The sequence below is a fragment of the Bos mutus genome, chromosome 8 (assembly GCF_027580195.1).
Source record: "Bos mutus isolate GX-2022 chromosome 8, NWIPB_WYAK_1.1, whole genome shotgun sequence".
In the NCBI taxonomy this organism is placed as follows: Eukaryota; Metazoa; Chordata; class Mammalia; order Artiodactyla; family Bovidae; genus Bos; species Bos mutus.
Window position 1 is genome coordinate 61,467,980 of NC_091624.1, and position 13,343 is coordinate 61,481,322.

The 13,343-nt window shown below is 40.9% G+C and overlaps 1 protein-coding gene across 1 annotated transcript in view; it reads right to left on the reverse strand.

Moving 5' to 3' along the window:
- The window catches only part of RORB (RAR related orphan receptor B), a 210,976-nt gene that overhangs the window by 37,612 nt on the left and 160,021 nt on the right, over window positions 1-13,343 (reverse strand). Inside the window, exon 4 of the mRNA XM_005887847.3 lies at window positions 5,916-6,317. Coding sequence (XP_005887909.3) covers window positions 5,916-6,317 — 402 coding nt within the window. The remainder of the gene's footprint in view (window positions 1-5,915; window positions 6,318-13,343) is intronic.

Consider the following 13,343-nt stretch of genomic DNA (forward strand, 5'->3'; position numbering starts at 1 on the left):
AGGAAATGGCAACCCATTCCAGTGTTCTTGCTGGGATAATCCCGTGGGCAGAGGAACCATGTGGGTTATAGTCCATGAGGTCACAGAGTCGGACATGACTGAAGCGACAGAGCATGCACACAGGAAAGAATTACAGTGTCCTTTGTCCTGGGATGGTCTAAAATAATTCATGACCATTGACTAGTTAATATAGTTATGACCATGGTAGAGATCCCAGAAATGTGACAAATTGAGTTGCATAGCCCAGCCCCCACACTCATGCAATTTCTTTTTTTTTTCTTTTTGAGATAGAAGATGGGATTCTGGAAATAAGCAGCCTCTTGGGATGTAGTGCATGGATAGTTCGCTACTCAGAGGTGTCAAGTAAATCCCTCTCAAGTAACCAAGGTCACCTGGGTAGGCCTGGGGCTCAACTAAGAACATATCTTAGTCTTTTGTCCATTTTTTTCTTTCAAGAGGGAGTCAGGGAGGTGATCAGAAGTGGGCCAGGGAGGACAGGTGGATTGACCCTGAAGCTGTATCCATACAAAAGCTTACTCTTTACTTTGATTGTACATAAACTTGGGATGGTTTGGGATTGGTCACCACCCTCTCCTTGGGTAGCTCCAGGTTGTCCTTGATTTTGATTTTTTTTTTTTTCCCAAGAGCATGGGTGAAGAGAAGAGGCTGGTGCACACTTCTGATGTGACTGTGGTTATTAACTGTATAGTTGACAGGACCATTTCACCCATGGAAACTTCCTATGGAAACTCCCACCACAGACAGTTATTTCAGCATCATTCAGGATTGCTTAGTTGCCTATAAGTCCTTTTCTCTCCACCACTGTACCCTTCTCCTTGGGAAGCGGCTGTAAAAAAGGGGATATTTGTGCATAGGCCCAGAGTGTCCACCAGGAGGTGGGAGAACCATAATCCTTCAAAATCATTTAGTCCAGCGGCCTTATTTTTCAAATGAAGAGACTGAGCCCCAGAGAGCTGAATAATTTTGAACAAGTTCACATGGCTAGCATGTGGACTAAGGATTTCCTAAACTGTGTTTGGGTGAGGGTGACAGGAATGTCCGATAACAATGGAAGTTCACAAGAGGTCTTCCATCAAGGCGAAAAAGGAAAAACTAAAGACACTGGATTTTCATTTCCCTAACCTGCCTGGAAAAGCCCATGGACGGAGGCGCCTGGTGGGCTGCAGTCCATGGGGTCGCTAAGAGTCGGACACGACTGAGCGACTTCACTTTCACTTTTCACTTGCATGCATTGGAGAAGGCAATGGCAACCCACTCCAGTGTTCTTGCCTGGAGAATCCCAGGGACGGGGGAGCCTGGTGGGCTGCCGTCTGTGGGGCTGCACAGAGTCAGACACGACTGAAGAGACTTAGCAGCAGCAGCAACCTGCTTGAATGGTTTTCCTCACTGATTTAGTCTACTTTCATTCATTTTTAAAGACTTATTAGGCACTTGCTCCTAAATTGAATGCCTATGTGTGTTTGATACAGGTGCCACCAGAAGACATAGAAAATACATAGCTGGAGTTAAACTCTATTCTCTGTACCATTTCTGAATGAGCAGTTGAATATGCATAATAGATTTAAACAGTTATAAAATATTTACCTCAAAAAGCCTATGCCATTGAAAATGCTGCCTTATGACTATAGCACTTTCATGGTGTTCTTAGTAAAGAACAACTGAAACACGATCAAGTTTTATAGAATTTTCCCCAATAAAACAGCACTAGAAATATCTTCCATGTGTCTATTTAGCTTTGATTAAGAAAAAGTAGTACATCACAGGGATTAGAGCACCGTTAGGCCAATCCCTTTTTGTAAACTTCTGTATTAATACACAGCTTCTGAATAGAAGAATTTGCTAAAAAGAGGTTTATTTCTATTTTTTGATGTTTAAAATTCCAGGTTTCATAAATAGAACACAAAAGGAATAGGAAAGTAAATCTATAGTTAAGATTATATAGGAGGGATCAATGAATTCACATTTCATTGTCCATCTGGAGAGAAAATTACTGAACAGCAAACTCAGACGATATATGTAAAAGGCAGTCTATACCATTAGCATTGAAGCTAATTTGATGGATTCCCCTCCCCCCATTCTTAAAAGCACATTGATTGGCTGGGTGAATTGTCTTGTTGTCTGGTACCTCACAGATACACTGTCAATCATCTGTGAGCTTAAATGAGCTTTCATTAAGAGTATTAGTCCTGCAGAATCTTTCACCTCATCTGAAGGCTGTGGTGAGGGAGCTAATGCACAACTTTCCACTTTCTTCCTCAGCTTGTTTGCCAGTCTGCCTCTAGAAAGCTTCCTCTCCCTGCCACCAAGCGCTGCAAAATCTTATTTGTAAAGATAAACACATGCACCATGCCAGCTTGAGATGAAATTCTTGCTAAAATCAGGTAAACCTGATGCCTAATTATTAATTTGCAGCTTCCTTTTGCCTTTTTCTTAGCTAGTGAGGGGCTCCCTTTGATGGGAAGAAACATAGTTAAGAGAGGGTTTTGCTGTTATTCTGACCTGGGTTCACTGGCTTACTCTGCTTTTAATAAGTTTTGTAACTTTTGAGACTCAATGTTTTCACCTGCAAAATGGATATACAAATACTTATATAACAGGCATAAGAGGGTTGTTATAAGCATTAAATATTGCTTGGCACCATGTAAGTGCTCAATAAAAGGTAATTACATAACCTGTAACGACTAGGAATGTTATTAGGTAATAAGGAGATGAACACCTATATGATATAAATTATATTGATAATAACAATGATGATGATAAGGCTCATGCAGGACAGATACTCTTCTAAGGATTTTCAAATATTAACTAATTTAATCCACATACACAGGTTGGGGTTATTCTTGTCTCAGGTTTAGGACTGAGACTCAGCTTAGGTAAACTGACTGAAGGGAAAGCCGCAGCCAGGTTTTGAACTCAGGCAGTCCGACTGTAGAATCAAAGTTCTTAACTACTGTGCATCACTGGTGCCCTCCTGCCCACAGAGACGGTTATGGTGCTTTAGTGAAATGAATGGCAGTCTTTTAGGTGGTGCAGGGAAGCACTGTGCATTGCCTTGGGCTTCCCTGGTGGCTCAGACGGGAAAGCGTCTGCCCGCAATGCGGAAGACCTGGGTTCGATTCCTGGGTCGGGAAGAGCCCCTGGAGAAGGAAATGGCAATCCACTCCAGCACTCTTTCCTGGAAAATTCCATGGACGGAGGAACCGGATAGGCTACAGTCCATGGGGTCGCAAAGAGTCAGACACATTGTCGTGGCTCCGGTTGGTATCTCCCTCCGACGCGCGGAGGAGTTTGTGTCCACTAGATGGCGTTGCCGTTTTAACGAAATGGGAACCAAGGCGATGCTTAGGCTTAGGAGCCAGCTAAATTTGAGAGCTCTCGGAGGACAATCTAATCACATCCGTAAAAGTCGGATGGAAGAAACCTCCAAAATTTACAGCAGATCTAGGGATCTCGAAAGACTAATAGTATCTTGAAATGAGAAAAATAAATGCTAGTTTATTTTGGGGTTAATGTCTGTGTAGAAAATCTATCTGGATAGATTTCGAGATTCTCTAGTTCAGGCCAGAAGGAAAATGACCAGGGTAGAGTTACCTGAACTTCATGTTTTTGGCTGCAGTTTTCTTCCTGTAATACCTCCTACTGATTCTAAATCGCAAAGAAACTGTGATTTAGAAATTAAATCATGAAGATTTTTGAATTCTTAGAAATCTTTCCTTTTTCTGTATGGAACAGAAGACTGCCCAACAATTGTCTCTGCTTCCGTATGTTTTAAACATGTGTTCCAGATCAGTAGCAAACTCAGGCACTCAGATATTAAGTAGGATAAAAGCCAAAAATGGTGCCTAGTTCTTTTCCTTTTAACATGTCCTCTTGGAAAGACTGAGTGACTCTACTTAAACAGATTGTCCTCTATTGACTGACAGTGCAGTTTGTGAACATTAAGCCCAGAGCAAATAGTAGGGTAATAGATAAGCACAAGAACTCCAGAATCAGATAGCCTGGGATGGAAGTTGGCTCTATCCTTTAGTAATCAAAGGATATGGGCAGGTCATAAGACATCTATGAGCCTATGTTTCCTCATCAGTAAAATGGGAATAACAGTTTTACTTATGTTTGTGAAAATTAAGTGTGTGAAGTGCCTGTGACATGGTCCCTGCTGAAGTAGAGAAATCTAATGAATATTTTTGTTATCAACGCTGATGGGCAGTTTTCTACGTCCCTCAGCTGTGGATGTTGTTACAAGGGCTTTGTCAACCACTTCTTTGCTCCCTGCCATAGGCTGAATTGCTGAGAGAGAGAAATAACGTTTCAGGTTTTGTAACTGTGTCACATCACGTCTTCCTCAGCCAGATGGGAGAAGTAGCCAAGATACATATGGCATGTCCTTCGTTATGTGTTCACATCAACTTTATTTAAAACACTCGTAGGCTTTGGGCTCCTACTCACTGTTTAGACAGAGAAGGTGACTGAACACGTGGTGGATAAGTGGAAACAGCTCAGAGCTACTGAGCGCTTACTGAGTGCCAAACGTGGCTCTGTTTTACATGTATGAACTCGTTGAATTCTTACAACAATGGTGAGATCTATGAGCTAGTACTTTTTGAGAAACAAATAGAATAAGCAAACTGGGATTGAGAAACTTGCTTTCCAGCTCAGATAATAGGCCACAGATCCAGGATTTGAATTCAAGTGGCCTAGTTCCTTTTTTTTTTTTTGGCCATGCCAGGGGCGACCTTCGTTCCCCGCCCAGGGATTGAACCTGCAGTGGAAGTTCCCCTGCAGTGGAACAGCAGAGTCTTAATGACTAGATCACCAGGAGTCCGCAAGTGGCCTGGTTCTTAACCACTCTTCTCTGCTACCTCTTAGGGAGAGATCTGAGGAGGCCTCAGACTTCTGAGCTCCACACCGCTTTCCCCGCACTGAATACTGCAAAGAAGCCTGCTAGAGCCACTGCCTGTGAGCTCCTCCGGGACACTGTTCACAGGCAGCTCTGTTACCCAGGAGGTAATGTGTTAACCTTACATCCATATTTTTATGGCAATTACTGAATAAAATCAACCAACTAGACATTTAACAGACTCTTAAGCTTAATAGGGTAAAAGAGTTGTGAGGAGAGAAGACAGAGCACATAGGCAGATGCACTCTTGAACACCACTCCTTTGCAAGGATGCTGCCAAAGCAAGAGGGTAGTGTTGCTCAGGCAGCTGTGCCTGGGACTTGCCCTGCTCAGTGGGGCTTATTTGTTGCTCTTCTGTAACTACAGTTTTTTTTTTTTTCACTGAACTCTAGATTTTATTTGGATTCCACCAAGTTTTTCAAGTCCTGTTTACATTCCAGATCCAAGGTGGACTATACTCTTTTTATTGCCAGTAATTCGGACTTTATTCCAATGTAAAATTCTTGAATTGAGATTTACAAGAGCCTTAGAGGTCTTCTGGTCTATCCTTCTGCCTCTCTACAGAAGGAAACTGACATTTGTCCCCAGTTATCTTAGAGAGTTGGAGCCCTATTCATTCACTTTCTTCTACATACTGCTTCTATATCCCTTAGCTATTTCACTTTTAATAGCATCACTTTGAACACTTGCTGAAATTTTGTTTATACCAATAACATTTTTCCTTCAGTGATGAACCCAAATCCAACAGATAGCATCTGTTCTTTACACATAGCATCTATTTATAATTTCTTCTTTCTTCCTTTGCTTGAAATAAACTTTTATGGGCCTTGGGAACAATGACAGTTATCAGACTATATTTTAAAATCAATTAGTTTTCTCATTAGAAGTCATGAAAGCAAGTAATTCACCTTAGACCTAAGAAAATGATCTTATGAAATAGGACCAAGGCCACTTCAAAGTAGAATTTCCAAAAATGTTCTGGAAGATTTCTACTTACCGATTTCGCTCATTGTTATCCCTGGTGCTAACTGCCCGTTGTTGAAAGAGCTATAGGTAAACAGGTTGGGTACGGACGTGAGGTCATAGATAGGTTCTTGCTTTATCTGCTTGATTCCAGTCATGTCAAGTCCTGACTGATCGGGGGACGGCTGGCCGGAATCCACGTTGTAATAACCCTCGGACTTGGGCAGGTCTATGACGTGTCCATTGGCATATGTGCCACTGGCCTCATTGTTCAGGTTGCTGAGGCCATTGCTGATGCTGCTGCCATACACCCTGGCGAGGGCTTCTGCCTCCCCACTCTGCTGCTGCCGCTGCTCCTGCAGCCGCTGCTGGTGCTTCTGCACCTCAGCATACAGGCTGTCTCTTTGCTTCTTGGACATCCTCCCAAACTTCACAGCTGGCGGGAGACAAAAGTAGAAAGTGGCACTTGTGGTTATCTCTCTCATTAACCACTGGGAGTTCAAGAGCTCACGATGACTGTCTCCTCAATATAAAATGCACAAAGTCCAAGTCCCAGAGCCCCTGAGTCCATTGGTTTGCACTCCACGTTTGCTAAAAGGTTATATTCAGGAGTGTCTGCCTTCTAACCTCATGGCAATGAGAAATACATCTATGAGTATTTAAATGTCTTCCTAGCTTAGACTTAGTTCTCACTATGCACATAAACCATTACACATTTCCTTGTTCTTTCTTACTTGTGGGGAAAATAAAATTCACAAAAATCTCAAACTACCACATAGTATCTATTCAAATGCCAACCAACACTCATCATTAACTTTCCTCCTAAGTGTTAGGATTTCTGGATTGTCAGCTAAGACCCTATTATTTCACTATTTTCTAAATAGCAGGTTGGGTAAGACCAAGGATGTAGAACAGGGTGAGAAACACAATTTTAAGTAAACCACATCATTTGCCTTCACTTCTCTACGTCTGAGTCTCTATTTCTGCTTTGCAAATAAGTACATCTGTATCATTTTTCTACATAGGAACGTTATTACACAATATTTGCTTTTTTTCTTTCTGACGACTTCACTCTGTATGACAGTCCCTAGGTCCATCCCTGTCTCTACAAATAGCACAATTTAGTTCCTTTTAATGGCTGAGTAATATTCCATTGTATATATGTACCACATCATCTTTATCTATTCCTTTGTTGATGGAAATTTAGGTTGCTTCCATGTCCTGGCTATTGTAAATACTGCTGTAATTGTAGTATCTTTCAAACCTCTTTCCAAACCTCCTTGCTTTAGATTTCTATACACTCTAGGTGAAACGGGCTTCCCTGGTAGCTCAGCTGGTAAAGAATCTGCCTGCAATGCAGGAGACCCCAGTTCGATTCCTGGGTTGGGAAGATCCCTGGAGAAGGGATGCCTGCTCCAGTATTCTTGGGCTTCCCTGGTGGCTCAGATGGTAAAGAATCTGCCTGAAGTGCGGGAGACCTGGATCTGATCCCTGAGTTGGGCAGATCTCCTTGAGGAGGGCATGGTAAACTACTCCAGTATTCTTGCCTGGAGAATCCCCAAGAACAGAGGAGCCTGAGCATCTAAGCACACTAGGTGAAACAGGTACTGTAGTGGATTGCCTGCTTTAATGACCCTGATGCTTTTTGCCTATGTGCCTTCTCTTTCTCATATAAATTTGCAATGCCCTTTCACTCTGTGCAGGCATCCTGCTCCACCCCTTTGACTCAGGGTCATGCTCTGGGCCCATGGGATATTGATGTATGTAAGGTTCCCTGGTGGCTCAGGTGGTAAAGAATCTGTCTGCAATGTGGGAAACCTGGGTTTGATCCCTGGGTTGGGAAGATCCCCTGGAGGAGGACCTGGCAACCCACTCCAGTATTCTTGCCTGGAGAATCCCCATGGACAAAGGAACCTGGCAGGCTACAGTCCATGGGGTCACAAAGAGTTGGACACAACTGAACAACTAAGCATACACACGCACAAACAGAGGGCTTCCCTGGTGGCTCAGTGGTAAAGAATCTGCCTACAATGCAGGAGTCACAGGGGACACAGGTTTGATCCCCGGGTCACGAAGATCCTGTGGAGGAGGGCATGGCAACCCACTCCACTATTCTTGCTGGGAGAATCCCCATAGACAGAGGAGCCTGGCAGGCTACAGTCCATGGGTCGCAGAGTCGAACACGACTGAAACGACTTAGCACGCACGCATGCACGCACACAATGCAAGCAGAGACTTACACAATGCCTGTGTGAGCGCCTGAACTAGACTGCTGGAGGATAAGAGATATGAAACACAGCAGAGCCATCTCAGTCAAAGCCAGCTACAATTAGGAGGGTTGTAGAACTAACCTGCAGCTGATAAAAGATGTGGGAACGAACCCAGACAAGACCCTACATTTGTCAATTTTAGGTTCAGAATTCTGCTGTTAACCACGGACCTCACAATCAAAGCTAGCAGTGTCAAATAAGTATGCTGCCGAGTTCTTTGCCCTGGTAAATATCTGAAAACTCACTCAATGGTGAATAGTTATTCCTCTTCCAAAAAACTGACTTATCAAGCCACTGAACAACTTAAATATTTTCAAAGAAAAAACTTAAAGTTCCACTACATTTTGAAATTATCAGGCTTCATCCTAAATCAAGGATTTTGCTGACAATGACTTCAGTATTAGTTTAGAATAAATTTTCCATTCATTTCAGAAACACAGATGAGCCAAATTTTCAGTTTTATGTCCCTTTCTATAGTAAGTGGTGACATATTTGGGGAAAAAAAATTACAGCACTTGGCAAAATAAACTTACTGAACTTTCCTGATAAATAAAAAATTCCTTCTCACTATTTGTAAATACATTTATTGTATTCATAGGCTTATTTTAGCAAAGGCTATATTACTATTATATTTTCAAGCAGCAGCATTCTTCTTTCCACTACCCATTAATCAGTACAACACGTGTTTTAAATGTTTGCCCCTCTCAAATTTGAATTATTCTATTAATGAGATTCACTTGAGTATGGAGGCAGCCTCTTGTTAAACTGCTAGCTCTCAAAGAAACTAGCACAGTTCTGTGTACATTGCAAGTGCTTCATAAATATTCAACAATGATAGTATTTGCTTGTGATGTGCTCTTAAGCCTGATTTTGATCCCACACTAGCAAAGAACAACTTTATGCAAATATATCGGAAACTTTTTCAGGTCTACCTGAAATGGTAGGATTCCAAATGAAATGTCAGTTTTTTGGAGTAATTATAAAACAAAGTTGCAAACTCTGGGAGATGGTGAAGGACAGGGAAGACTGGTGTGCTGCAGCCCATGGGGTTGCAAAGAGTCAGACAGGACTCAGCAACTGAACAACAATGATAAAACAAAGATAGTACTTCTTCAAAGATTGCTGCTTCCTACCACACAACTAGACACAAGCTTTTTTGTTTCAAGAGGAATTCAGTTGTTGAACTTATCATCTATGACTTTCCATAGTCATTTTTAAAATTATTTTATCTTTGGCTGTAAAGTTCTTTATGTTTATATCACACTACTTATCAAGGAAACCGGTCTTAATTTAACATTTAAATGTCAAGGATATGCCTTTTTTGTAGTGCTTTAAGATTTGTAGAAATAATCTGATTCTGTCTACCTAAAGCTAGTTATAATTTTGAAATATTCTTTCTCATCCTCCTCAGGTTCTACTTCGATAGAGCGTCCTGTGATGATGGAATGTTCCCTGTGCTTTTGAGTGTGGTAGTCACAAGCCGAATGTGGCTTTTGAGCACTTGAAATATAGCTAGTATGACTAAAGAACTGAATTGTGAATTTTATTTAATTTAAAAAAAATTCATTTGAAAAACTTTTAATTGGAGGATAATTGCTTTACAATGAATGTCGTGTTGGTTTCTGCCATATAACAATGTGAATCAGCCATGATTATGTACATGTTCCCTCTTTCTTGAACGTCACTCCCACCCCTCACCCCATTCCACCCCCTAGGTTGTCACAGAGCACTGAGTTGAGCTCCCTGTGTTATATGACAACCTCCCAGTAGCTCTCTGTTTTACATATGGTAATATATATGTTTCCATGCTACTCTCTCAGTTCGTCCCACTGCTCCTTCCCCTGCTGTGTCCACAAGTCTAAATTTTATTTAATTTTAACAAATCTAAAGTTAAATAGTGACATGCGGATACCATATTGGACAATGCCATGCTGGATAAGAAGAAGCCAAACCTGTGACACCTGCCCCTGTAGGCAGCTTTCATGTTTTCATGCCATTTGGAGGACACATACTTAATTATTGCAAGGGAATTACCATGTTTTCCCTTTGGGGTGCAGTTTCTTCCTACTGATACAAAAACTTTTTCTGTTCATTTTTTTTTAAGTAGTACTAATACAACTGGAAATAGTTTACACTGAAGATTCCTAAGCTAACATTTGTGAAGGGTCCACTTTAAAAAAGAAATAAATACAATGGTGGAGAAGATTCAGTGGGTATACACATGCCATCACTTCACACACACATGTACATGCAATACCTTCCCCCTTTAATACACATAAACACATCTGTGTTTGCCAAGTGGATTTGACTTTTGATTCTTTGCCAATGCTAAATTTGAGCAAATTTGTTACTGCTGAGTTTGTCTTCTACTCATAAACCTGCTGTGGCTAATCCACCACTATAAAAGCTGAAATTCAGGAGAGAGTGAAAGTCCAGTGGAGTCAACAGTTATATCCAGCTGTCTACTAGTAGTCATGTTGCTTCAGTGACCGGCTATAGTGAAGTAAATATTCTTAGAGACAAGCATAACTTATAGAGAGTAAATGAAAAAACATAAAAATGAAGATGCCACTTTATGTCTGAGGGAAGCTGAATGGGGTGTTAGGTAGAAAAAAGTTTGATGTGAGACAACTTACTGTGGCTGCTGGTACTACTTCTAAAGCACTTTGAAAATGCTTGCTTCATCTGCAGAAGGTAGCTATAATAAATTAGTGGCAGACGACATTCCACCTCTCATTCTTGAGCCCTTATAGACATGGCTAATCAACCATAACCTCAGGACTTTGTAATCCTTTGATACCACATACTAGGCATTATCAATCAATAGGAGATAAACCCTATTTAGCTTCCCAGGTACTGAACTTGATAGACCTGTGTGTGCTAAGTCATGTCTGACTCTTTGCGATCCCCTGAACTGTAGCCTTCCAGGCTCCTCTATCCATAGGCTTTTCCAGGCAAGAAATACTGAAATTTTTGCCATCTCCTACTCCAGGGGACCTTCCTGACCCAGGGATCAAACCCATGTCTCCTGTGTCTGCTGCACTGGCAGGCTGATTCTTTAACACTGTACCACCTGGGAAGTCCATTTCCAAGTATTAGTGTGACTTACTTAGTTTATAAAGTACCCTTTATATTCAAGGCTTATAACAAACTCCCTCTATACAAATGATAAAGAAGAATTTGTTTTCCCTTAGAGAGAATCATTTTTTCCTTCTGTTGTACTTCCTTCTCCTCATTCCCAACCACTTCTATCACCCCTTAGTATTTCTTCTCATCATCAGTTTGACATAAGACATGTTTAGGAGGCAATTTGGATGATGTTCCTGGAAGCCTCAGGGTTGTTTCTAGACTTAAAATCAAGAAGAATCATTATTCTTAAACCTTAGCATCCTTAGGTACTGTATTGCTTTTACTTGCATAGAAGTTTATGCTGCAGTAAATTTCTTCCCCCTTGAGAAGGAATTGTGGCTCTATCCACAAGCAGTCCTTCCCCTACCAATATATTTCTTTTATGTTGTGAGATTCAGATAATCTCTTAGATTTTGTAGGCTGATGTCACTAAATCTGCCTTGGACCAAATACCCATCCCTTGTCCATGATTCTGCTCACTAGCCCACACCAACGTGATCTCTCATTCCAAATACATACTTCCTTATATTGTGGGAAGAAGCACTGTTTCTCAGTGGGTTAGTCTGTCTGTATAATTGTTAATGGAGCTTTTCAGATGCTGTCAATTATTATGCCACTTTCAAATTATAAAAATGAAGTACAAAATCATCAACTCAAATTCCCACAGAATTTCACTAAATAAATTCTAAAAATCATTTAACCCCTACCTTATACTTTCTTCACTTTAGTAATGTATAAGTACACAGGGCTACAAATTTACCCTACAGAGTAAATGTATGTGATTAGCAAATTTAGAAAAACAGACAAAAAGATCGGCTAATGGAAAATTTTTGCAAACAATCTCTGTAGCTCTAGAATCTACCTATAAACTGAAGGACTCAATATCAGATTATTTTAATTTTTTGAGTCAAATATATCTTATTGGTGTACTTTTGTGCAAGGCAAATTTAGGTGAGCTAGAAATTAGAGAAATGGTAAGAAAAAATCAAGATGCAACTATCTGGAGAAGGCAAGCTAAGAAGTAAACAGTGTATATGTTTAGATATCTTGTAAGCAGAGCTAAATGTATCCAAATGACTAAAAGCCCTGAATTTATTTAATAGCTTATAAAATCCCATTATACTAAGAGACAGTGAAGGCAATTAGCTAAATTTCTTTAAAATCTAGAAATATTGCTTTTTCCTTTTTTGGTCCATACCACCTTGAACTTCATTAGAGGGAGTGTGACCAGAGACACAGAAATCACAACGATTCACATAAAGAGAATAAGTATCAGGGACTTTGTCTGGTCTCAGGCTCTACATAAAAAATAGTTTCATGATTCATTCAGCAAACACTTAGGTGCCTGCTTTTACCCAGATCCTGAGGATTCAGTGGGAACTAAACAGAAATGACCCCAGGACTCAGGGCTGTTCATAATCCAGTATAGGAGTGCTATGGCCAGTGTCAGTGAAAAGAATTTGTTTAGCTGAATACTTAAAAATGGAGGCAAAGCTAGATGAAATTCTTTGTGTGAGCTTATTTGTCCTCTTCATTAATCTAAGAAGGTGCCAAGCCACCCATTTGGGTTGGGTGTGATGGTAAAGTGCGCACTTGAGTCTATTCTGAGAAGGACACCATCTACACAACCCTTCTAAGACATGGAGTTCTGCTACAGCCTCTGCTATCTTCATCTGAGTAGGCCACATTCATAATGGAGCTTTTGGGTTTCCTATAGAAGCAAGTTTTGTTCCTTAGCATCTCCACATAATAAGCAACTTGTGCACTAGTCAGATTTACCCAAGTGGGCCAGGTCTGCCTGGAACTTTCCAGTTTTAGCTCAGAAACTCTCACATCCCAGGAAATCCCTCATTCACAGAGAAACCTGGACAAGTGGTCACCTTTCACCTAATCCAGTTAGCACAGGTTGTTCGGTGAGATACAGGAAAGTCTTTCCTTTCTTCCTATCTCATAGGCAAAATTATATATTCATATGCTCTTACTTTTCCTCGTAATACACTGCCAGCATGTAGCTTTCTTTACTTTGGATCCCCAATTCTCTTTGTCTAGAATTCTTCCAACCC